At 44.9% G+C, this 25,522-nt stretch overlaps 1 protein-coding gene across 2 annotated transcripts in view; it reads right to left on the reverse strand.

Annotated features, from left to right (window-relative positions):
• The window catches only part of LOC147616188 (esterase/lipase/thioesterase family protein), a 91,380-nt gene extending 70,566 nt beyond the window's left edge, over positions 1-20,814 (reverse strand). For both annotated transcript variants that reach the window (XR_015262693.1, XM_086778838.1), the window contains exons 1-2: positions 20,497-20,814; positions 20,057-20,141 (exon numbers count right to left, since the gene is read on the reverse strand). Coding sequence is in view for 1 of the 2 variants with exons in the window: in XM_086778838.1 (XP_086634964.1) it covers positions 20,057-20,141; positions 20,497-20,714 (303 nt within the window). In the remaining variant the exon portion in view is untranslated. The remainder of the gene's footprint in view (positions 1-20,056; positions 20,142-20,496) is intronic.
• Between the last annotated feature and the right edge of the window lie 4,708 nt (positions 20,815-25,522).

Genomic DNA, 25,522 nt, shown 5'->3' on the forward strand with positions numbered 1-25,522 from the left:
TGGCTGTAGAGATTCGAGAAGGGATCTCTCGAAGCCATGTCTACTGAAAGAAACAAAGTACCTCCTCTCAAGTTGTGCATAGCAAGAGAAAGAAGAAAGAAAGGGAAAGGAGGGTGGGAATTTGAAAATAGAAAAAGCAGACTATCTCAGAGTTCCTATCCTCAGCACCTATGAAGAGGGTTTCAGTTAATAACAGTAAAAATGCAAAAAATGCAGAAGCTGTTTGTTGGGTAGGAGGGAAGCTAGCCTGCACACACATACACATGCACACAACCTCAAGCACAGAGAAACGCGAGAGTGCTGGAAAAGATGTACTCTATATTATTATGAAAGTACGATGTGAGTACATAAAGTAGCCTAGGGCAAGGTGCCCAACACACATAAGTGTGTTCACACGCGGAAAAAACCTGTGTCCAGTCACAGGGAAAAAGTGCCCGTGAGTAAGCTGTGTTCACACCTAAACTAGCCGGGAGTGGTCATGACCAACAAACCCCTGGTGTGAACAGGGACAGGGTGTAGCAGACTACCCTGGAAGAGGCTGTAAGCTTAAAGCTTCGCAGAAAGCTTCAAACTTTTCCTTGAACCCATCTGCTATATTGGCATGGTAGACACATAAGCCAAATCAATCTCTCCTGCATGGAGCCTTTCCCTAACATAGTGATAGTGAACCTCAATATGCTTTGTGTGGGCATGAAATACTAGGTTTCGTGCAATTGCCAAAGCACTCTGACTGTCAGTGTAAATGGTGGTAGGGGACTGCTATCCAACACCAAGATCGGCTAGAAGGCATCGTAGCGCATTCCACAGTAGCTGTAAAGGCTGCCCTGTATTCAGCTTCACAACTAGAAGTGGCCACTGTAGGCTGCTGCTTACTGAGCCATGAGATGCATGAGTCACCAAGAAGAAAACAGTTACCACTGGTTGACACTCGCGTGTCATAACAACTTGCCCAGTCACTGTCTGTAAATGCAAGCAAGCATAGTGTAGAAGAACTCCCATAAAACAAGGCAAAGTTTGCAGTGCCTTTGAGATAGCGAAAGACACGCTTACACGCTTGCCAATGCATAGTGCTCAGACAATGCATGAATCTGCTCAACTGGGAAACAGCATACTGTATGTCCAAACGAGTAGAGCATAAGTAGATAAGACATCCCACAGCTTGCTGATAGGTGGCAACATCAAAAGGCTCACTAGCATGCTCAAGTGATAGTTTTAGACCTGGTTCCATAGAAGTAGAAACAGGTTTACAATCTGTCATGTGAAAACGCTCATGAAGCTGCTCAACATATCTGCACTGAGATAACATGATACCACCCTCAAAAGGTATAAACTGTATGCCCAAGTAGTAATGTAAATGCCCCATGTCTGTGACATCAACTGCATGCTGCAAATCAGCTTTAAAAGTTGAAATATCACCCTCTTCAGGGCCAGTGACGAGCATGTCATCCACATAAAGAATAAGGATGAGAAAATTGTTCCCAATGTGGCGTACATAAAGTGTACTCTCAGCTGAACTATTCTGAAACCCTTTGGCAGTCAAGTATGTATGAATTTTGTGGTACCAAGCACGAGGGGCCTATTTAAGACCATACAGTGCTTTATGTAAACAGCATACTTTATTTTCTGCACCTTTTTGAACAAAGCCACGAGGCTGAGACACATAAACTTCCTCCTGCAAATCGCCATTCAAAAAAGCAGTTTTAACATCCAACTGATGTACATGCCACTGCTTGTGGGCAGCCAATGCAATAACAATACGTATGGTAGTCATACGTGAAGTGGCAGCAAAGGTCTCCTCATAGTCAATGCCCTCACCTTGGGCATACCCTTTGGTGACCAAGCGAGCCTTATGGCGATCAATTGAACCATCAGGCTTACGCTTAAGTTTGAAAACCCATTTTGTGCCAATAGCACGCTTGCCCAGGGGCAAGTCACATAACTCCCAAGTACCGTTTTTGTCAATGGAGTCTAGCTCCGAACGCATGGCTGCCACCCAATGGTCATCCTCCAATGCATCAACATGAGAAATGGGTTCCTCATTACAAGCGGTGGCAACAAGAGCTGTATCCACATAATGTGAAGATGCATGGCGAGAAGCAGCACGTGTACGACCTGGCATAAATGTAGACTGTTTGCTATCACGCAAAGTGTCAACCAGCCATCTAGGAACAATTTTTGACTTCCTAGTATCTGCATCTTCCTCTGCCAATGCATCACCCAAGGTATCTTGATGAATTTAAGGCATTTCAAGATCAATTTGGGGCAAGTTCAGCTGCTGATTTGCTGGTTTTCAGCAGGCATAGGTGGCTGTAAATGAGCTGAAACTGGCTCTACATTGTCCACGTTTGAATTGAATAAAGGCAACAAAGTATCAAAGACATCGTCCGGGGCCCAATAGACGGCTGTTTGGTGCATGAGACAAATGGTTGAGATGCATATTCGTCAAAGATAACATCTCTTGACACAATGATCTTGCCTGTATTAGGCACATAGAGTCTGTATCCTTTACTCTCAGTACTATAACCAATGAAAATGCATTTGATTGCCTTTGCATCAAGCTTATGTCTTTGATGTGTGGGCACATGCATATGTACCAAACACCCAAAGACTCTCATATGAGTCACCACTGGAATCTTGCCATTCCATGCTTCATAGTAGGCAGTCTTAGATTTCAAGGCTTTAATGGGGCAACGGTTAAGCACATAATTGGCACACTTAACCGCCTCAAGCCAAAACTTACTGGGCACATCCTTGCTTTTGAGCATGCAACGTGCCATCTCCATGAGTGTACGGTTACATCTCTCTGCAACTCCATTTTGCTGAGTATAGGGGGTAGTACACTGATGAGAAATACCATGTAACTGCATGTAAGCTGTGAACTCATTTGACAAATATTCCCCCCCTCGATCTGTACGCAATGTGACAAGCTTGTGTCCACCAGCATTTTCAGCCATGGGACGGAAGTCTCTGAAAGCTGCAAAGGCACCTGACTTCATTTTTAAACCATACACCCAACAAAACCGAGTGGAGTCATCAATGAACGTGATGAAGTACAAGTGTCCTCCAAAAGATGGAGCCCTCACGGGGCCACAAAGATCACTATGAACAAGCTGTAATGGTCGAACAGCCCTCATAGCCCCATCTTTAGGAAAGGAATTCCTGTGCATCTTTCCAAGGATGCATCCCTCACATACATGCTTGAAGGAAACCTGCATAGGAGGAAGCTCATGCACCATACCTTGCTTCTGCAAGTGTACAAGAGATGGGAAGTTCAAGTGACCAAACCGAGCATGCCATAACTCAGTGTCACTCAACACACGGGATGTGGAGGCAATCATAGCATCATGAGAATAAGTACTCCTGTCATACATATCAAGCTTATACAAGCCACTACATAATGTCCCAAAAAGCATAAGAGAAGCTGAATCTCTGCTGTTGTCATACACTGAGCAACAATGATCAGAAAACTGAACCTTAAACCCAGATAATGCAAGGGCTGAAACAGAAATGAGATTCTTCTTAATGCCTGGTACATATAAAGTGTCACAGAGAGTAAAGCTATCCCCATCACATGCTGTTAGCTCCACATTGCCAATGCCTTTAATGGAGTAAGAGACATCATTGGCACACATAACTATGCTACCTGGAGGTGAATCCTACAAATTGGCAAAGAGATCTCTGCAAGAAGTGATGTGCTTATAAGCACCACTGTCAAAGTACCAATCTCCAACTGAGATAGACATACAAGAAGCAGGCAAACTGCATGTAACCACTAATGCATATCCCTCATGAGCAAAGTTTGCCTCTTCTTTAGTGTCCACAGTAGTAGCCAAACCTTGCTCCTTTTTCTTTTCACTCTCAATGCGCTTCCTACATTCCTCAATAAGATGGCCAGGTTTTCTACAATAGTTGCATCTCTTCTTTTTCTTGTTGTCACCCTCTTTAGACGAGGTAGAATCTGAATGGGCATGTGGTAACTGGTTTGCCCTTAGGTTTACCACTAGATGAAGCCCCAGATTTATCTTTGTTTTTCGATCAAAGGCACCAAATGCTTGATCCGCAGAAAGCATAGTGGTCCTATGAGAACGAGACTGCTCCTCCTACAGTAAGAGAGTCACCAACTCATCAAAGGTATACAAGTTTGGATTATCCTTCATAAGTAGACGAAGAGTAGTAGCAAAACCCTGATAGGATTCTGGCAAACCCTGAAGCACTGTAGATACAAGTGAACCATCTGGAATGACCTCATCAATATTGATGAACTGCTCTCGCAAATCCTTGATGCGGGTAAGGAACTTGTCCATTGAGTCACCCTCATCCATATGCTCAGACTCAATCTTCTTGCGAAGATAGGCAACACGGGCCTCATTGCGAACCTGATACAAAGAAGCAAGTACATCCCATGCACCCTTAGAAGAAGTGCATGAACGAATGTGCGGTATAACCTGCCTTCTGCATGAGAGGGCAATCAAAGCATGTGCCTGAGCATCCTTGGCATCCCATCTGAGCTGTTCTGGAGTGGGTGGCAAAGGTGCAGAAGATGTAGCACCACCTGAAGATACATCATCACCTGCATCCATGATTCCTGAAGTACTTGCTGCTCGTGCAGGAGCAATGGGCCTGACATCAGCCCCTGATACATAAACCCACAAATTCTTTGCAACAAGTACATGTTTTATCATGTATGCCCACATAGGATAGTTGGTGCGATCCAACTTATCCTCAACGGAAAGCATACCAAATAAATCACCAGTATTCAGACATGGTGGTCACAAGTGTGTTCAAACAAGTAGTAATGCTGCAATAATGCTGTAACTCCCAAAATGTGTGCAATTTTAGGTCAAACCTTGCAGATCTGGAATTTGAAGTTGTTTTGGACAGTGCAGAGCAGGCACAGTTGCAGGTACAGTCGTCCGATACAGGCGCATGTACGGTCGTGCGGCGGCGGCTCTGTACGGTCGTACGGCGGTGGGCAACAGCACAAGCACCAGCCATGGGTAGGCCATGGGAGGGCTGTAGGACAGTCCTAGGGGGATAAAGAGGGTAGCCGACTGGTTATCCAGCCATGGGGCAAGTGTGGGGCAGCCCATACATACTGCCCAGCCTCCAGTACAGCATGTAGACAGTGCCCAGCCCCCCTAGACTCATGCGCCTAGTGCCTAGTATTTATTGGAATCATGCGCAGCATTTATTGGTGATATATGCTATATTTTATCAGTCGTGGAGCACTTTTGGGTCAGCCGACTACAGCAAACTGGCCGACTGCTTGTCTTGAGGAGTATAAATACCAAGGACACAAATCATTTGTGTTATCTCATCATTTGCCAAGTGCTGAAGCTAAAGCAAGGGCCAGGACAGCCCAGATCAAGCTAACGCAGAAGGGGTGAAGGATTGCAGGTCAAGGGCAGAGATTACTCTCAGCCAAGAAAGATTCAGTCGGTCTTTTATTTTCAGTATTTTACATCATTCTAATAAAAGCAAATACACCATTCGTGGTGGGGGGCCTACAGAGGGTGTTCGGGATTTCGGTCTCATAGGTCATTTTGGCCTTTTGAAGACGTTAATATATCATTTCATTTCTCTCTCTATTTTTCTGCACATCTACATTCAGTTTTGTGCATTAATTTCTGTCAAATCCCCACGGGATCTCCTCGTGGAACGCTCCTGGTACGAGACTCGAAACCTGCAAACAAACAAACAACAAGGGGGTGCAGGCCTAACTCACCTCCCAACCATGACAACCGTGGGCAAGCCTGCACACAGTCTTGGCTATCCCCACAGAGCCACAAGCTGAGCTAACTAGGTTGACGTACCGACCAATCTCCACCTTGCGACTTTCCATACCACCACGAAGCTACCCTCGCGGGCCTCGAGATTGCTGCCGGCCTCAGCTGTGTAAAGCAGGTGCACATCTGCACTAGATCCAGGCTCCAGACCATAGAGCTCTCACAAATCACGCAAGACTCTATATGACTAATGACTAACCTTGGCTACCCTTTTATAGGCTCTTGGCCGGTCATCGGACGTCCACACTTGGGTGCCCGCCCGTCCATACTTGGGTGCCCGCCCGCTAGTCTATCCCTAACTCAACTCGTCAATCAGCCTGCCTAGCTCCAAGCTTCCCCAAACCTCGAAGCTAGTCTTGCGTCCGTGTAGCACACAGTAGATACACACTGTGCACATGACATACTTCCCTTCCTCTAAGAGCTCACTCCTGAGCTCACTAAAAAGCCAGGGTAATCTCTCTGAAGAGTAGTCAATGTCTCCCATGTAGCGTCCTCCTCAACACGATCCTTCCACTTGATCTTGTATTCCGTGATAAGCGTATTACGCAATCTTCTTTCACGAAATCCAAGAATCTTTTCAAGTTCGTGTGGAACAAATGTCATGTCCTCAACATCTATGATTTCTTGAGGAGTAATGTCAAATCCAATTCATATGCAACTGAACCAATCCTTCGTGTAATACGAAATGGTCCACAGTATCTAGGGGATAATTTCGGAGGAACAACTCAAAAACAAGTTTCCAAAAATCACTCGTAAACTTGGAGTCCCTATCACTGACTATGTCCTGCGGTAACCCGTACAATCTAAACAATTGCTCGATAAACTGCCGTGCTAATTGCATAGCTGTAATAGTCTTCAGGGTCGATAAAAATCAAACCATTTTTGTCAAGCGATCTACCACAACCCAAATAGAATCATGGCCTTGATGTGTTCTTGGCAATCCGGTAATAAAATCCATGGAAATACTTTCCCATTTATTACCTGGGATTTGCAAAGGATGCAACAACCCAGCCTGTCTAAAGCGTTCAGCTTTATTTGCTCTGATACCACTCTCAAATCCCCACCGGATCTCCTCGTGGAACGCTCCTGGTACGAGACTCGAAACCTGCAAACAAACAAACAACAAGGGGGTGCAGGCCTGACTCACCTCCCAACCATGACAGCCGTGGGCAAGCCCACAGTCTTGGCTATCCCCACCGAGCCACGAGCTGAGCTAACTAGGTTGACGTACCAACCAATCTCCATCTCGCGACGTCCCATACCACCACGAAGCTACCCTCGCGGGCCTCGAGATTGCTGCCGGCCTCAGCTGCATAAAGCAGGTGCACGTCTGCACTAGATCCAGGCTCCAGACCATAGAGCTCTCACAAATCACGCGAGACTCTATATGACTAATGACGAACCTTGGCCACCCTTTTATAGGCTTTTGGCCGGTCATCGGACGTCCACACTTGGGTGCCCGCCCGTCCATACTTGGGTGCCCGCCCGTTAGTCTATCCCTAACTCAGCTCGCCAATCAGCCTGCCTAGCTCCAAGCTTCCCCAAACCTCGAAGCTAGTCTTGCGTGCGTGTAGCACACGGTAGATACACACTGTGCACATGACAATTTCATCTCGCGACAAGTGTGCTGTTTTCTGAGCATTTAAGTTACCGTTCTCACCCGAAGCTTCCGCATGTTACAGTGGTATTAGAGCCTACTTCAAGTGTAAAGATTCAGCAAAGAAACCAGAATTTTTTCTCGCTCGTGTGGTTGGTTTTCAGACTCCGGTGGACCACCCTTTTCGGAGTGACTCCTGTCCCTCGAAGGACGGTTGGTTTTCAGCCTTTGGAAGTCTCCCACACATAGTGGATGGTCAAATTGCGCTCCAGAAAGGAAGTGCATTTTCCTGCTATGGCGAGCTTCAACGACGAGAGACCAAGAACCTTGGGACCAGAGTGCACCAGGCAGCCCAGCTAGGGCACCAGGCTTGAGTGTTACAGAGATGTTCCAGCAGATGATGCAAGCAAGACCAGACGACCAAGTTGGAAGAGCAGAAGGCACAAAACCTAGCTCTGGAAGAGCGTACCCGTTCTCCAGCGTCGCGTTTTCCATCTCCTCCCTCTCCTTCCGTATCCCAGATTCCAGATCCTCGACACAGGGACCCTCTCGCGGGGTCACGACTGCATCCGAGCTCTTTGCTTGAGTTGCAGATGTGTGCATTGGAGATCCAACAACGTGAAGACGAAACCATGCGACGCGTGGAGCATGAGCATTACCTTAAAGCTTTGGACGCCAAATTGTCACCAACGATGCCCTCGAATCATTTTCTCGAGAAAATGAACTTCCGTAAGTATAATGGTAAACTCGACCCCACAACTCTTTATTCATGGTTGAATCAGTTTGAAGCTTACTTTGCCGCAGTTAGAAAGACAAATAGTGACAGAGTGATCTTAGCCAGTTGGTACTTGGAAGGTGAGGCCATTCCTTGGTGGACCCAATGGGCTCATGCCCACAGCAGATTAGGTATGGCAGCTTATGTGTGGGACGAGTTTGTCCGCGACCTTAAGCTACGGTTTCTACCGCCCCACTACCTTGAGCGACTCAAAGACGAGTTCAGGGGAGCGCGTCAGAACGCGCAACCAGTCCTTCAGTTTGCCAATAGAATTTCAACTTTATCTTTGCAATTAGGCTTATCTGATTCGGACAAGAAAGGGCAGTTTTTGTATGGCCTTGACACGCAAATCCAGTGGGAGGTGCGTATGTTTAGGCCAACCACCTTCGAAGACGCACTCTTTATGGCCGTGACTTTGAGGTTTGCACTGACCACATCAAGCATTACGCTGCATTCAGACAATGCCAAGTGCACAGTGGAGTATCCGACAACACCGCTGGAGCCAGATATTCCAACAATTCAGTGGTATGATTGAGTACCTTACAGGAAAGGCCAATCCAGTGGCCGATGCTTTGAGCAAGAAGAGACAAGTGACTTCGATTCAGACCACTAGACTCGACCTTGTTGGTACAGGACTAGATGACATGAAGCACACGTACGCGAATTCCGAGGAATTCGCGTACACAGTGGGAACAGGCATTAGATGCCACAGAACCATGCCACTTTCTGATACGTGATGGTTGGCTTTTCTACAAAGGCCGACTATGTGTCATGAAGTCGTTCAAGGCAACTCTTCTCCATGATACCCATGACGCCATTACTGGTGGTCATAGGGGCATGAATTCGACTCTGGAGAAATTGGAACGGCAATATTATTGGCCAAAGATGTGAGGCGAGATGTGTTTACATATGTACAACGCTGTGATATTTGTCAAAAGATGAAAGCTCCTCGGGGAAAGAAGATAGAGTTATTACAGTCCTTGCCAATTCCTGAGGGCCCTTTCCAAGATATTTCAATGGACTTTGTCACGAATCTGCCTCCGAGTCCGAGTAAGCATAATACTCAATGCTTAACTATAGTTGATAGATTTAGCAAATTTGTTATGCTTATTCCTTGCAGGGCCAATGTGACCACCGAGGATGTTGCCCAGCTGTTCATTCGGCATTGGTACCCGATTGGCGGGATTCCTAGGACCATAGTGTCAGACGGAGATGCCAAATTTACCAATCATTTTTGGAGGGCACTGTTTGATAACTTTGGTACTAAATTGAATTTTTCCAATGCATTCCACCCACAGACAGACAACCAGACAGAGATATACAACCAGTTGGCTTTTGATGTGCTGAAGTGTTATGTCCACGATCAGCAAGGTAAGTGGAAATCATATTTGCCTTTAGTTCAAGCGGTTTTAAATGATTCTTTTTCTACAACTATTGGCAGGACTCCATATGAGGCAGCGTTTGGAAGACCTTTCCAGTCGTTTTTGACCAGGACCTCGTCTTCGGTACCTGAAGCGAACAAAGTGACGGAGTCTTACCAGGAGATTTTAGAGTCAGTAAAAGACAAGTTGGCTAAAGCGCAAGAGGCCTACACTCAACAAGCCAATAAAGACCAAAGGGATATGAAGTTTTCGGAAGGGGATTGGGTTTATCTTCGGATTATGAAGCAAAGGTTGAGCCAGGTGGTCAAGCAATGCCCAAAGTTGTCTTTCAAGAGCTTCGGACCCTTTCCCATCCAGAAAAAGATTAATGAGGTTTCCATGCAGTTGAAGCTACCTCCGAGTTGGACTATGCATGATGTGTTTCACGTCAGTTGGTTAAAGCCATATGCAAGTCCGATCCCTTCAGAAGTTAAAGACGAGGCGGAACCAGATATTATTGATGAAGCAGAAGTTATGGTTCCAGAACAGATCCTTTTGCACCGTTTCAAGCATGGCTCAAGCTGAAGACACAGACAGTTCCTCACGAAGTTTCAGGACTGAGAGACCAACGAAGCGGTATGGCTTGACAAAGTTTTTCGAGGACTATCCGGCATTATTGACAGGCTATGCAGCTTCCGTCAAGTTAAGCACAAGGGGATGTCACGTGCATCCTACACTTGGATGCCACGTAGACATATCTATACAGAAGGTGCAGGACCTGGGATGGTAAACTGGTCCCATGTGAGCCCAATCCAGGACGAGTCAGCCAAGGTTCCATCCCAATCGTCCGAGGTCAGGTGTGCATTGTCCTGCACATGAAACAGTGCCAATCTGCGCTGTGAGTCTCCCTCTGGAATGATGTTAGTGACTGTGTATCTGGTATGATACCGGATGCCAAAACACTATGTAGACAATTAGGGTTTGCAGTTAGGAAAAGGGACCAGCCCATAGGGCTGCCCCAGGAACTCATGTGGGCATGGGGAAAGTACAAGACAATCCCCATAAGGGCTAGGAAGGCCCTGGCTGTACCCACCAGCCATGGGTAGCCATGGGAGGGCTGTAGGACAGTCCTAGGGGCATACAGAGAGTTGCCGACTGGTTATCCAGCCATGGGGCAAGTGTGGGGCAGCCCATACAGGCTGCCCAGCCTCCAGTACAGCAGGTAGACAGTGCCCAGCCCCCCTAAACTCATGCGCCCAGTGCCCAGTATTTATTGGAATCATGCGCAGCATTTATTGTATTTTATCAGTCGTGGAGCACTTTTGGGTCAGCCGACTACAGTAAACTGGCTGACTGCTTGTCCTGAGGAGTATAAATACCAAGGACACAAATCATTTGTGTTATCTCATCATTTGCCAGTGCTGAAGCTAAAGCAAGGACCAGGACAGCCCAGATCAAGCTAACGCAAAAGGGGTGAAGGATTGCAGGTCAAGGGCAGAGATTACTCTCAGCCAAGAAAGGTTCAGTCAGTCTTTTATTTTCAGTATTTTACATCATTCTAATAAAAGCAAATACACCATTCGTGGTGGGGGCCCTACAGAGGGTATTCGGGACCCAATACTATGTCCTCTTCTCCCTCTCTCTCTCTCTATTTTTCTGCACATCTACGTTCAGTTTTGTGCGTTAATTTAGTCGCGACAAGTGTGCTGTTTTCTGAGCAATGAAGTTACCGTTCTCCCCCAAAGCTTCCCCATGTTACAATTCCAAAACACATTAGGGCAGGAACAAAAAGTGAACCAGAGGAGAAAACAGTGTTACCTCCTTGAACACCTGAAGTCTGAGAGTGAATTGTACTCCTAGACCCTCCTCTATTTGGGTTCACATAATGCCAGGGATCGAGGGTAGCTGGTAGTACCATATGTTGAACCTGTGCTACAGAAGAAGATACCCAGGTAGAGTGAGGAACATAAGTACTAAAAGGCACATACAAACCTGACGCGGTCACTGGCAGGGTTGATGATGATGGATCTCCGAACAACCGAGGAGGTACCTGTCCTTCCTGAGAAAAAGTCCCATACCGAAGTCCAGGCTGTCGGCTAGAATGAGTAGCAGGGCTCTCCAGATGAGACTGAATACCTGGGTCCAATACTGGCACTCGCTGTAGGCATGTATCCTCCTCTGGAAGTGACACCTCATGAGCTCGGAGACGAAAGACGAGATGCCAAGGGTGTAGAGGGTGAGTAGGTAAAAATAGGCTAGTCGTCTCCCAATGAAAGACCTCGAATGGGGGCTCCCCAGTGAATAAGGAGTCCCATCCTCCGTGTGATCTATATCTAAATAAGGAGAATCAACATCTGGTAAAAAGGCTGGATAAAATGGCATATTTCCACACATTGGCCCCATTCAACCTCTCAAGAATATAATCTATTCGAGGAGTCAAGAACTTACTCTTGATAGTCAACTTATTGAGTGCACAATAGTCGACACACAATCGAGAAGAACCATCTTTCTTCCTGACGAACATCGATGTTGCAAATGGTGACACACTAGGGGCGTATGAAGTGTTGGGGTAACCATGAGGTAACGCAGCATGTGACAACATAGAACGGACCTTCTCCTGAATGGTCCTGTTCATCCTCTCTGTTGTCCCGTTTTGTGGAGGATCATAAGGAGTAGAGAGCTCCCTCTTGATGCCTTTAGCATCACAAAAGTCCTGAAACTGTTTGGACATATACTCTCCACCATTGTCGGAACGCAAAGCCTTCAATGTTTTGCCAGTTTGATTCTCAACAAGAGCAACAAACTTCTCAAACACTGAGAATGTATCACTCTTCAAACGAAGAGGATAAACCCACACCTTGCGTGTGGCATCATCAATAAAAGACACAAAGTATTTTGCCCCTCCCAAAGAAAGCTGAGGCATCTCACATACATCTGTATGCACAAGCTCTAACTGAGCATCTTTTTGTCCAAGAGCTTTCTTGTGGGGGCATTGGAGTTGCCTGCCATATATACAATGCTCACAAAACTGAAAACTTGAAAACTTTAGAGAAGGCAAGTAACCCAAACGAGACAATTGCTCCATTCCTTTGACACTCATGTGTCCCAACCGGCTATGCCACATAGAGATTTCCGGCAGCTCGGTTGCATTTACATTAGCATGGTGACAAACACCTGCATGCATGAAGTAAAGAGTGTCCACCTTAGAGCCTCTGGCAACAACCAGTGAGCCCTTACTAATCTTCCACTTTCCACGACCAAATGTGGTAACATAATTAGCATCATCAAGCTATCCAGTAGAAAGCAGGTTCTTCTTGATCTCAGGCACATGCCTGACATCATGGAGCATAAGCTGTGAGCCATCTGAAAACACAAGCCTCACATCACCTCTGCCAAGAATCTTGCATGCATGGTTATCACCCAAATAAACTACTCCTTCATTGCCAGCAGTATACCTGACAAACAAGTCTCTGCAACCTGTGACATGAAAGGAGGCACCTGAATCAATGATCCATGAGTGCATACCATGACCATCTCCTGTAAGAAGTGAACGGGCATGATTTTTCAGCCTTATGGCATGGAACAGGAGCCACCAATCGGTGATATGCAGGCTGGACAGCAACCTACAAATGATGGTCATTGGGTACGGAGGTCCACAAGACCCTCCAGAGCCCCTGACAGGTTTGTTCCAGGGGTTGACTACTTGATGCTCACTGACTGTGGGGAGCCCTCATGTTATAAGGAGGCTTTACAGAGGGCAAACAAGGCTCTTTGGGAGCGTGCCATGAAGTCAGAGATGGATTCTCTGCACAAAAATGGAACATGGAAGTTGGTGCATTTGCCTGCAGGCAAGAAGGTTTTGCCATGCAAGTGGGTTTACAGGCTCAAAGTTGCACCTGATGCAAAGCCAAGATACAAAGCCAGGTTAGTGGCTAAGGGCTTCAAGCAGGAATATGGTGTGGACTTTGATGAGATCTTCTCTCCAGTGGTCAAAATGACCACACAGAGAGCTGTGTTAGCTTTGGTTGCACATGATGATCTGGACTTGATTCAGATGGATGTGAAGACTGCTTTTCTTCACGGTGATCTCCATGAAGAGATATATATGCAACAGCCAGAGGGTTATGCAGTAAGTGGAAAGAAGAAGCTTGTATGCAAGTTGAAGAAGAGTCTTTATGGACTCAAACAGGCACCAAGAGAATGGTATCATAAATTTGATACATTCATGAAATCCCAGAAATTCAGGAGAAGTGACATAGATCACTGCTTATACACCAAGAAAGCTTTGGATGGCAGTCTATTGATCCTCATCTTATATGTTGATGATATGTTGATTGCCGGGAAATCTCGTAAAGAGATGGATGCCTTGAAGAAGAGGCTACATCAAACCTTTGATATGAAGGATTTGGGTGATGCAAATCACATTTTGGGTATGCGGATACTTCGGGACAGAAATCAGCATGTGTTGTATTTGTCTCAGAAGGAATACATTAGCAAAGTTTTGCAGAGGTTCAATATGGACGGGGGGGAAGAAGACTAGTACTCCTTTGCCTCCATATGTGAAACTCAGTGCTATGGACAGCCCACAGTCAGATAGTGGCAGGGCTGATATGGCCAAGATTCCGTATGCTTCAGCTTGTGGCAGTCTCATGTATGCCATGGTTGCTACTAGGCCGGACATTGCATTTGCAGTGGGAGTGGTTTCTAGATACATGGCCAACCCTGGCAAGAAGCATTGGGAAGCAGTGAAAGGTGTCATGAGATACCTGAAGGGCACACAGGATATGTGCATTTGCTTTGGCAAACAAGATGCATTAGTGCATGGTTACACGGATTCGGATTATGCCGGTCATCCAGATAACCGGATGTGTTTACATTCACAGGAGGTGCTGTGTCATGGATATCCAAGATGAAGAAGTGCACAGCCTTATCTACTACAGAGGCCGAGTATATTGCAGCCATAGAGGCTAGCAAGGAGGCATTATGGCTATCTCGGTTAGTGGTTGATTTGGGTTATACAGGGGATATTCCACTGTTGCATTGTGACAGTCAGAGTGCCATCCAGTTGGCAAAGAACCCTGTCTTTCATGCAAAGACGAAGCATGTGGATGTGAAGTATCACTTCATCAGAGAGGTGATAGAGAACAAGCAAATTCAGCTTGTTAAGATTCATACGGATGACAACCCGGCTGATCGGTTGACAAAGAGTTTGCCTCCGGAGCGGTTTGCTCATTGCAGACACTTGATGGGCATTGGATGAGGCCAGTTTCAGCCTTGACATGGCCTTGTATATTATCATGTACATGCTGATTTTTTCTTTTCCTTTACTTAAGGGCACTTTGCCTTTAAGTGGGAGGTTGTTGGGGTAAAGGCATTATGCCCACCCTTATAGTGTGTACAAGCCCATAAGTTATAGTACATAGTACACTTAGTACTTTTAATGTACTAAGTGCACTATATGTACTAGTGCAATATACATGTGTGATAGGGGAGTCACACACTCATTCCCATGAGTTGACTTATCCCCACATATATGTCTCTCTCTCTCTCTCTCTCCCTTCTTCTCTGTGTATGTCTCCCACATGAAATGTAACGCGCGGAAGCTCTGGGTAGTCTTCTTTCAGCCCTAAACACTCTTGGAAACCTTCTGATGCAAAACGCACCATCTGATGCAAAAACGCAGGTAGAGAGAGAGTAGAGAGAGAGAGTGAGAAGTGCTGGAAATTCAGTATATACTATGGTACAAAAAGGTACAGATCTTTGCAGCCCTTGGCTGCCCTCTTGAAAAGGTGATAACACACCCAAAACTTGCCCTAGACTAGGATCCTAATGACTCTCACCCCTAGTGGGTGGAATGAATAAAACAAGGAGCAAGGGTGCCTTTATATAGGCCTTGGAATAAATGGTGAACTGGCCGACTGCTGGTCGGCCAGTTACATGTCCAAAAAAACCCTTTTAATGCAGCCCAACTGGATGTGCTTGTAGTCCTTGATGCGCCTGCTCTGCTGCCACACCTTCCTGGCCTTGCTGACGTCAGCCGACATGCTTTCTGGTACAGCCGACAGCTCCTCTCAGCCGACTGCACCCTGGTTCTTCTCCACATCCAAACTGGCCACTTGTGCTCCAATCCTTGGCTCTGTCTGGTTCTGCTCTTTATCTGGCTGCCTCTTCTGGATCTAGCCCTGAGAATGTCCATGGCATCTATGATGCACATGACATCCCCCTCTGCTAAACTTGATGACGGGAATCCAACCTGCTCTTGGATGACTGTGATCATCCCAATCCTGTCCCGAAGTCCCTCTGTCATCTTCCATCCCTGGCAAACCTTTTTCTCTGAAAATCCGTTCTGTTCTCCAAACCACTCTGTCTCTGATGAAGATCTATGCATCTGGTCTTCCTCTAGTCCACAATCCATTCCTGCCCTGACTCTGAACACCGTCTTGGTCTTCGTTCCTGGAACTGAGTCTGGCACTCTCACATCACCCTTGGAGGATCAACCTCCCTTGGGACCGTTCCCTTAGAACCCATCTGGCTCACGGAACTGCCATCCCCATCTGGCACTGTGGAACACCACCAACAAACCTCCTGGGAGTTCTTCCCGCTTCTGTGCTCCTCGCCTTGGGCTTCGAATCCGTGTACTTTCCTGTACCTTGGACCTGTACACCATCATCTGGGACTGAATCAGTGTTTAGCTTTGCTGAGCCTGATGCTCTGATACCAATGTAACGCGCGGAAGCTCTGGGTAGTCTTCTTTCAGCCCTAAACACTCTTGGAAACCTTCTGATGCAAAAACGCAAGTAGAGAGAGAGTAGAGAGAGAGTGAAAAGTGCTGGAAATTCAGTATATACTATGGTACAAAAAGGTACAGATCTTTGCAGCCCTTGGCTGCCCTCTTGAAAAGGTGATAACACACCCAAAACTTGCCCTAGACTAGGATCCTAATGACTCTCACCCCTAGTGGGTGGAATGAATAAAACAAGGAGCAAGGGTGCCTTTATATAGGCCTTGGAATAAATGGTGAACTGGCCGACTGCTGGTCGGCCAGTTACATGTCCAAAAAAACCCTTTTAATGCAGCCCAACTGGATGTGCTTGTAGTCCTTGATGCGCCTGCTGCTGCCACACCTTCCTGGCCTTGCTGACGTCAGCCGACATGCTTTCTGGTACAGCCGACAGCTCCTCTCAGCCGACTGCACCCTGGTTCTTCTCCACATCCAAACTGGCCACTTGTGCTCCAATCCCTGGCTCTGTCTCGTTCTGCTCTTTATCTGGCTGCCTCTTCTGGATCTAGCCCTGAGAATGTCCATGGCATCTATGATGCACATGACATGAAACTCTAACCCTAATTCTTCTTCTCCCATTCATGAAGCCAGATTGCAACAGTTCTTGGAGTTGGCGCGGGGGATCCGAGCCTGGGAGGAGGTCTATCTTGTGGTCCTCCGATCTAGACGAGGGGAGCTAGAGAAGGAGATTGTCCCGAAGAAAAAGCTTCTGGAACTTGTCATGGAGAGCCTGGTACTTCTCTGAAGCACTGGTCATTGTCCGGACAGTCTGGATGTATATCATCGCACATTATGCGCCTTTCCTGATTTCTCGTTTAGCCTATAAGTGGCTTATGAGAGGAAAATTCAAGATTCTTGGCTCACATCAATGGGGCTTTGGACACATTCCGGATAATCCGAAAAGTGTGCCTATCCCAATCAATATTTGGCTGGAACTTGTGAAACCACTGAATTCCTAGAATTATGTCTGCTCTTACAAGAGCGGCAACCATAAAATCTCGCACAAACTCTATGCCCTCTATCACTAATTTAGCACCTTGAGTTTCAAACTTGATGCTCGTCGTCATTCCTATGATGAATCCCTCAACTTTCTTATCTACCGAAGTTAGGACGAAATAGGCTGGCCAAGCAGCCTGTTATGTGACCACATCCTCCATGTTGCCGGTGTCAAACAAGACGACTCTCTCGCCACCTACGTAGCCAGAGGTCTTGCGCAATTCGTTGCGCTCATACTCCTCGTCTTGGGCACCCTTTTGCTTATCTTTGAGCTCCCGGCTAACGATTACACCAACCAAAGAACTAGGGACAGCCACTGGGGTTTGTGGGGGAATTGGGCTCACCATGTAAGCCGTGGAGGCTGGGGTGGTCGTCTGTGGAGTGGTAGTCTTCTTCGGACAATCCTTAGTAGTGTGCCCTTTTGTGTGACAAGAAACACCTACCCTCCTCCTTGAACTGAGATATCGCCTCAGCACTCAATTTCCCACCGGTCTTGCCTACCTGAGCTTTTTGGTCTCGAGTAAGCTTGGCCGTGTTAGTCAAGTTCTTGAAGCCAAATGCTCCCGTGCTTTGTCCTAGGGAAGACCCCGTCTGGTTTTGGTCTTCTCTCCGAGGCGGATACTTAGGAGTGGAAGGCTGGGAAGTCTTGGGCTTTCCGCCATTGTACTTCATTTCAGCACTCTATGCAAGAGAGAGAGTGCATCCTCAAAGGTGGCTAGCAGAAACATATGCACCTCCTACTGGATTTGCGTGTGAAGGCCATAATGGAATTGCCCTTTCTTGTGCTTGTCAGATATGCCCAATTGCAAACAGAAGTTCGAAAGCTTATTGGCAAACTGTAGGACTGGTTGCGCGTTTTAACACACCCCCTTAACTCGTCTTCAAGTTGCTCAAGGAAATGGGGTAGTAGAAACCGCCGCTTAAGATCGAGAACAACATGTTCTATGTTGGACTGGCATGATGGAACTGTGTGGGAGTTGCACGACTTGACACCCTTGGCGGTAGACCGATGACTCATTCATGAACAAAGGCTCACAAAAATGCACAATGTCGGCCTCAAGTCCTTGCACTTGTCTATACATCATGTCCACGTGATATCCGAGTGCAGGATGCTCTTGATACGCAACCCCAATGTGCAATACATAGTCACACAAGTCTTGGGACAACAGTCAACCTTTTATTCATGCTTTGTAAGCATTAATACTAGGGTTCAGGAGTCCAGATCTGAGTTTTCAGCATTAAAAATTGAAATCAATATAAATATTCATCCACAATATACATAATAGTAGATCAGGTTGAGATGCAAGTCTCCTCTTCTGCTGTGCATTTTTAGATTGTGCTTGTAATTAGCATTAACTAGACTTCTAATAAGCATTAGTTAAAGCATAATCAAGCACACTTCCAAAGGCATGTAATAACTCCAATTACATCATGCTAAATGTCTAAGTCTGTCTAAGTCCTAGTAGACCGAGACGACCCTCCACACGACAGCTCTAGATTTGAGAGATCCTCTAGACACATGGTGCTCCACTATATGTAGTGGATATAGAGACTGTATGTGTGGTCAAAAATATGGAGGAGATGCGTTGATCCTTGTTGGCCAAGTATAAGGCTTGTACCTGAGATACAACATCCTCTCTTTTTTTAGCTGGGATGTTTTCCTCGTGGATATTTTGTTCTTCGTAAATAGATTGTTAATCTTATCCCATGATACAGTCACCTCATGGATGTATTGTGACAATTTTGGTCTCATGGACACTTTGGTCTTTTGCTGTCTGAAGCAGGTCTTGCTGCCCACAGGCTGTCCATAACCCCCTTATTCTGCCTCAAACCTCTACATCAATTCCACACTGAGAATTTCCATCACATGCGTTCACCTACTAGTGCAACCCTAACTGTCTGTACACTCAATGAAATTGTTCCTTCATTGAATGGTGCTCAACATGGTCTGCAACTCTCCTAGACTACACTGGACATGGCCTCAGTAAATATGGCACATGCATATGAGGCATGATGCATGTGACAGTTTTTCTGTGAAAGGGTCTCCCAAGCATTGATGTTTTCCACTAAATGCAAGTGTCTTCCCACTTCCCACATCAATAACCATAAGCACTGTAGGTTCCAAAAACTGGAAAGAAAATATATGTGATTCAGTTAAAATATGAAAAAGACTGACCAGAGCATATAAAACATTATCCTCCTCTCCAGATGTTTAGAATTGCCTGCTTCTATAAGGTCTTTTATTGCAGCTGCTCCCAAATTTCGGGGAGACTAGCATAGATGTGAACTATTTTCCATTTCTCTCAACTGTGGGATGAGAGAGGTCTGCTGGGGACCTGTCTGGCCTTTTTATTCTTGTGTTAACTGATGGGACACTTGGAGTTGTTTTATACCGTTATGCAGATCTTGGATGGGTTGGGTGTGATCATTCGTCTGCCATCGGAGATGTAACTTTCCCAGATATCCTCTCCACAGCCTATATGATGTTGAGAGATCCCCCCAGCTACTTACACTACAGGATAGCTGGGGGGATGCCTTGCTGAGGCTTAATGTATGGATAGGAAGAAACATAGAGGTCCTCCCACCCTTTATGATGTTGAGAGGCTCCCTAAGCTACTAACACTTCAGGGTAGCTGGTGGGTCGTATTGAATGTGCTCACTATTTGAACACTTTCCACACAAATAAAAGCAAGCCAGCCATAATGCCAATTTAATTTTAATATCAACCTTCACTGCAAAGACTTCTTGAAAAACACTCACATCTCCAGAGCTCGAAATTAGAATATCTCTTTCTTCGTCAAAGTGGCCTGTCCATGGTAAGGGTGAAAATTTGCTAGAAGCAAGCCTGCAAGTGCAAAGACACAGGAAAGATGATGCAACCAACATCGGCCACAAGATAGCATACGTAGTGCCATGCTTTGAAGGACTCCTGTATGCCAAATCTAGAGATTAAATTTGCCCTAATTTTAAACCTAGCTAGAGGAATCCATATGATTTTCAAGAGTTTGATGTAGACACTCTCTCCATCATGTGGTTTCTTTGGATGATTAACAACAGTACGTATTTCTGCAATGTGTTTTATCAATTTGATCAGAGAGAAGGTGCTTGGGCTCTCTGTGGGGGAGGGTTTCTTTGAATGATTAACAACAGTATTTATGTCTGCAATGTGTTTTCTATATAATCAGAGAGAAGGTGCTTACTGTGAGGGGGCTCTCTGTGGAGGAGGGATTGGACTGGTGCTGCCAATCTTGTCCATGGCGCCTTCAGAAATCTTATGATCGTGGCCAGCTGCACAATGACTTCCTTCTTCCTCTTCTTCTTCTTCTTCGGGGAGGGCAGCCAGACTACTTGGAGGTGTCTCAGATGATTCCTGCTGTTGCATCACTGTTGGGGTTTGAGAAGAAGAAGTCTGCTGCATTTTTTACAAGTATGAAGTAAAATAAATAAAGAGTTGTAAATGATGACTACTAAAATAATAATAAAAGCATGGTGAATTTATATCCTACTAACTGCATGCGTTAATAAACTAATTCTTCTTAATTTTTGCTTAGGGAGGCTTTTTTTTAAGAATATCCTCCTCTCTCCCTCTTTTACCTTTATTCTTTCCTCTTCCTCTCTCTCCCTTTTTTACCCTATTCTTCCCCCCTCTCTCTCTCTCTCATCGAAGAGGAAATCCACAAACTCTTGGATGTGGGATTCATCTATGAGATTTAACACATGGAATGGGTGTCCCCAAGTGTGGTAGTTATTAAAAAGAACAGCAACCCAAGGGTTTGAATCGATCTTAAGAAGGTAAACGCTACCACAGTGATACCCACTTCCCTACATTGAGCTGAGCATGTATTAGAAAGAGTAGCGCAGAAAAGTGATGATTGATAAGACGGCCTTTGCTACTCAATGGGGTATTTTTGTTTACAAAGCCATACCTTTTGGACTTACTAATGCTCCTGCTACATTCTAAAGATTAGGAGCACAACTTTCAAGGATCTCTTCTGAAAATGCTTAGAAGTGTTCGTGGATGATTTGTGTGTGAATTCCTCTCAGAAAGTACATATAGATTACCTAAGGAAAGTCTTTGAGCTATGAAGCTATATTGGATTTCTCTTAATCCCAAAAAGTGTTAGTTCATGGTGCACCACGATGTAATTCTTGAACGCATTATCTCCAAGAATGGTGTATCTGGTGGATGAGAGTAAGATCAAGGTCATTCGTGAGCTTCCAAGACCCTTAACTCTTCAAGGGTGTCCAGAGATTTATGGATCACTGTGGATACTACAGAAGATTTATCTTCATGTATGCTGAGTTAGCATGACCTCTTTATAGGTTACTAATTATTTTTATGTGGATTGATGAGTGCGAAAAATCATTTGAAAAATTAAAAGCATTATCGTCAACTTCTATTCTTAGGCCACCAAGATGGGATGTGATTTTTAATGTACACATTGATATCTCTGGATTCACCTTTGGCTGTATCCTGGCACAAGCAAGTGAGAGCAATATGGACTTTCCTATATGTTATGTAAGCAAGATAACTAAATGATGCCAAGAAGAATTCCATGACCACAGAAAGAGAAGGTTTAGCTATGGTCTACATAGTGAAGAAACTTACGCACTACCTTCTTGGTAACAAATTTGTGTTCTTTGTGGATCACTAAGCCCTCTTATATTTGGTGAACAAACCGTGTGCCACCGTCCATATCACCTAATGGTTGTTGATCTGATCACCAAGCCCTCTTATATTTGGTGAACAAACCGTGTGCCACCGTCCATATCACCTGATGGTTGTTGACTTTATGGCCACATTTAGAAAAGGTTTTTTTAGCATGTTTTGGCTGACCATTTGTCCCGAGTTGGTAGATGACCTGCCTGATGTCTGTTTATTTCAATTGAGCGTAGTACTAGATTGGAGTCATGAGATAGCCCATTTTTTATCCAGTGGTTTGTTCTTGATCACTCCTGATCAGGCTCGCAAGTTGGTTAAGAAAGCTACTCCATATACGCTTATAGCTGGCAACTAGTATGGGTAAAGCAAGGATGACATTAGTCATACCGCTTGACATACCCAAGCGTGCTACATCATTGTGGCCACATTCATCATTCTGCTTTGACATACCCAAGCTCGCTACATCATTGTGGTCACATTAGTCGTGTTGCTTAACATACCCAAGCTCGCTACATCATTGTGGCCACATGTTATTACACCAAATGGGCATAGGCCAAGGTAACAGTGAAAGCTAATGCTAGATTAACAAGAAGTTTCTTTATGAAAACATCATCACTTGTTTGGAGATTGTCAATGAGATTGAGGCACGCACTTTCTAAATGAGATAATGGCCTTCTTATTAGATGAATTCAAGGTAATCCATAGGAAGTTAACACCTTATTATCTACAAGCAAAGGGACAAGCTTAAAGTATCAACAAGGTTTTTTGCTCAATCCTCTCACCACAAAGATAATTGAAGCCTCGCGCACAGACTAAGAGCAAATGCTTTTAGCTACTTTTTGGGCTTATCGTACAACTTATAAACCTACAACTCACACAACACTTTTTCGCCTTATTTATGGCCTAGATGCTATCACCCCTATTGACTTGTTAATCCCTACACTAAGGGTAGCAAAAGAAGCCAATCAATCTTGATGGATATGATTTGTTTAAACAGTTAGTAGAGTTGGAAAAGTTGGATGAGGTAAGGCTATATGCACTGGTGGGAATGTGGACAGAGAAGTGCTAAAGAAAGCACCGATTTGATGCCAATGTGAAGAAACACAAGTTTCATGTGAGTGACCTAGAAACATAAGTTTCATGTGAGTGATCTAGATATAGAGACGCAAGTTTCAAGTGAGTGACCTAGTATTGATGTATAATATCAAAAAAAGAAAAAAGAAACTAAAACTTCATGGACTAGGACCTTACAAAGTGGTTGAATTCTCCAAGAGCAGTGCATTGCGCTTAGAAACTCTGGAAGGTGTCCAAATGGAGATTTTCATTAATGGCAAACAAGCTTCGCTTACAACTCATGGGAATACATGAGGCCCAAGAGGAGGTTAAGTAGCAAAAGGAGCTTTAAGCCCAAAAAGAGGCCAACGATAGACTAGAAAAACTTAAACTTGTAGGAATTGAGGAAGAAGAGAAATGTAAAGTTAAGCCCGCATGATTATGGTTCTATATACCATAGGGTAGCAACTTTGTACGTAAACTAGGTCTTCTAGATTACGGTGCAAGATACAACCTAATGTCTTATGAGATTTGGACTTCTCTTAGGAAACCCCATTGTCTTCCACAAAGTGCAACTAGTTGGTAACCAAATGGTGAATTTCTCGGATGCGTGTAAAATGGTGTTTGACATAGTGGATCACCCAGCATAAAGAAAATTATTTGTAATGCCTCTCATGGTGCTCTATTAGAAGAGCTCTTGTTGGGGAGAAATTGGATGGGCCACCACAGATGCATGGTAGACTTGGATTCTAAAACTACTTCATTGAAAGTTTTCAATCAATAAGTCAATATTCTCCTATCCGAGGATGAAACTATAAACCTACTTGATGAAGAACGATGGAATGCACTGCCTGCACCCTGGAAAGTGGAAAATCTTCCACCCTGACTACCCTCCCACTGAAGGCTCCTAAAAAATATCTTGGACTTGCTAGTCAAACATTTCATACAAACAAGTCATCACTGGGTCTCAACACACAGATAAAAAGTCCTAAGACAACCCTAGGTTCAAAAATCACAATGTTGGCTACCCAAACGATTCTTAAAGCTCAAAGTTATCCAACAAATGATTTAATTTGGGTACCCAAAGCCAATGAACCTAGACCAATGACCTCGAGAAATTTCCCACAAAAGAAGAAAACCCAAAACAAAAAAAATAATGTTTCTAGAAAAAAGAGCCCAATGGGACCTTATGCACTAAACTTGATGCACACATGTCAAGTGTGGGTCCCTAAGTAACTTCTCATGGCTTAAGGAGGGCAACATCAATTTGGATCCCCAACCCTATGAAACTCACAACACGGAAACAATGGCTTCAAGTAGAGGCTCACCTAAGGATTTAATGACCTCCTTTCGTTCTAAGGAGGGAACATCCAAGAACTACCCAAGGTTTTAGAATTAGAAGGCCTCTTACCTTGTAAAAACCCTCTCTCCTTGACACACACAAACACATTCACAGGGCCTCACAAGTTAAATATAAAAGTAAATATGATTACGTTGCTCCTAAACATATATCTACCTCCAAAAAAGGTAATGCAAGCATGTAAAAACATATACTAATGTTCTTGACTCTCTAATATATGGCTTCGAGCACCTCTCATGGGTGTGGGAAGAAAACTGTTGGAGAACAATCAGACATGCACAAGAGAACATACCTAGAGAATGAAGGACCCGAGGGATGCCACATCACAAAGACAAAGCAACCTTGGTGATGGCAACACCTACACCTTCTCTATAACTCTCTAGAGTGCTTCATGGTCTTTTGACGATGATCATTAGAGTCAAAGCAAAACTAGAACAACTAGGGCTATTGATGGTGGCATCAAATATGGGGGAAGACTTCAACAATAAGATCATTTTCTAATACCTTCATGGTGGCGTCTCCCAGTCTATTAGGATTTCTACACTCCAATAGGATGATAATTCCTACACCATATGGCTCACCAAGTAGCTTATCCAATTCACATATTCCCTACACTCAATGGATCTAGTTATACACCTTAGAGTCTTCAACCTCGAGCAACCCGAAGCCCATTGGTGGGAATTCCTATTGTCAACACACAATGGTGTATTTTAGAATGTGTGGCAGAGTCCTATCACTGCTTCTCCAGGTGGGGGGAATGGATAAGCACATCAAGATCCCTAAAAACCTTTGATAATTGTCACACCAAGGGCTACAAGATGATTGGAGTGGTATGATCTAGAAAGACCTAAAAATCTACTCCAAGAACCATAAGCATACAATCTATAACCCGTACATCTTTGTCCAATCCTATCTTGTACACCACCACCCTACCCATGACCACTACTAGAAGATGTAAGAACCCATTGCGTGAGTTCACATCCACTAAGGAACTTCTCTTACAAATGCCACCTTTGAAGTTCCAAAAAGCGAACACATCCATGGGCCACTAAGGATGAGCTTCTCTTACAAATCCACCTTTGAAGTTCCAAAAAGTGGATGCATCCATAGGCCACAAAATATGCCTATCCTAGTTACGAAAGAACCTCTC

Source organism: Cibotium barometz, chromosome 39 (genome assembly GCF_041138505.1).
Source record: "Cibotium barometz isolate CiBa-2024 chromosome 39, ASM4113850v1, whole genome shotgun sequence".
Lineage (NCBI taxonomy): Eukaryota > Viridiplantae > Streptophyta > Polypodiopsida > Cyatheales > Cibotiaceae > Cibotium > Cibotium barometz.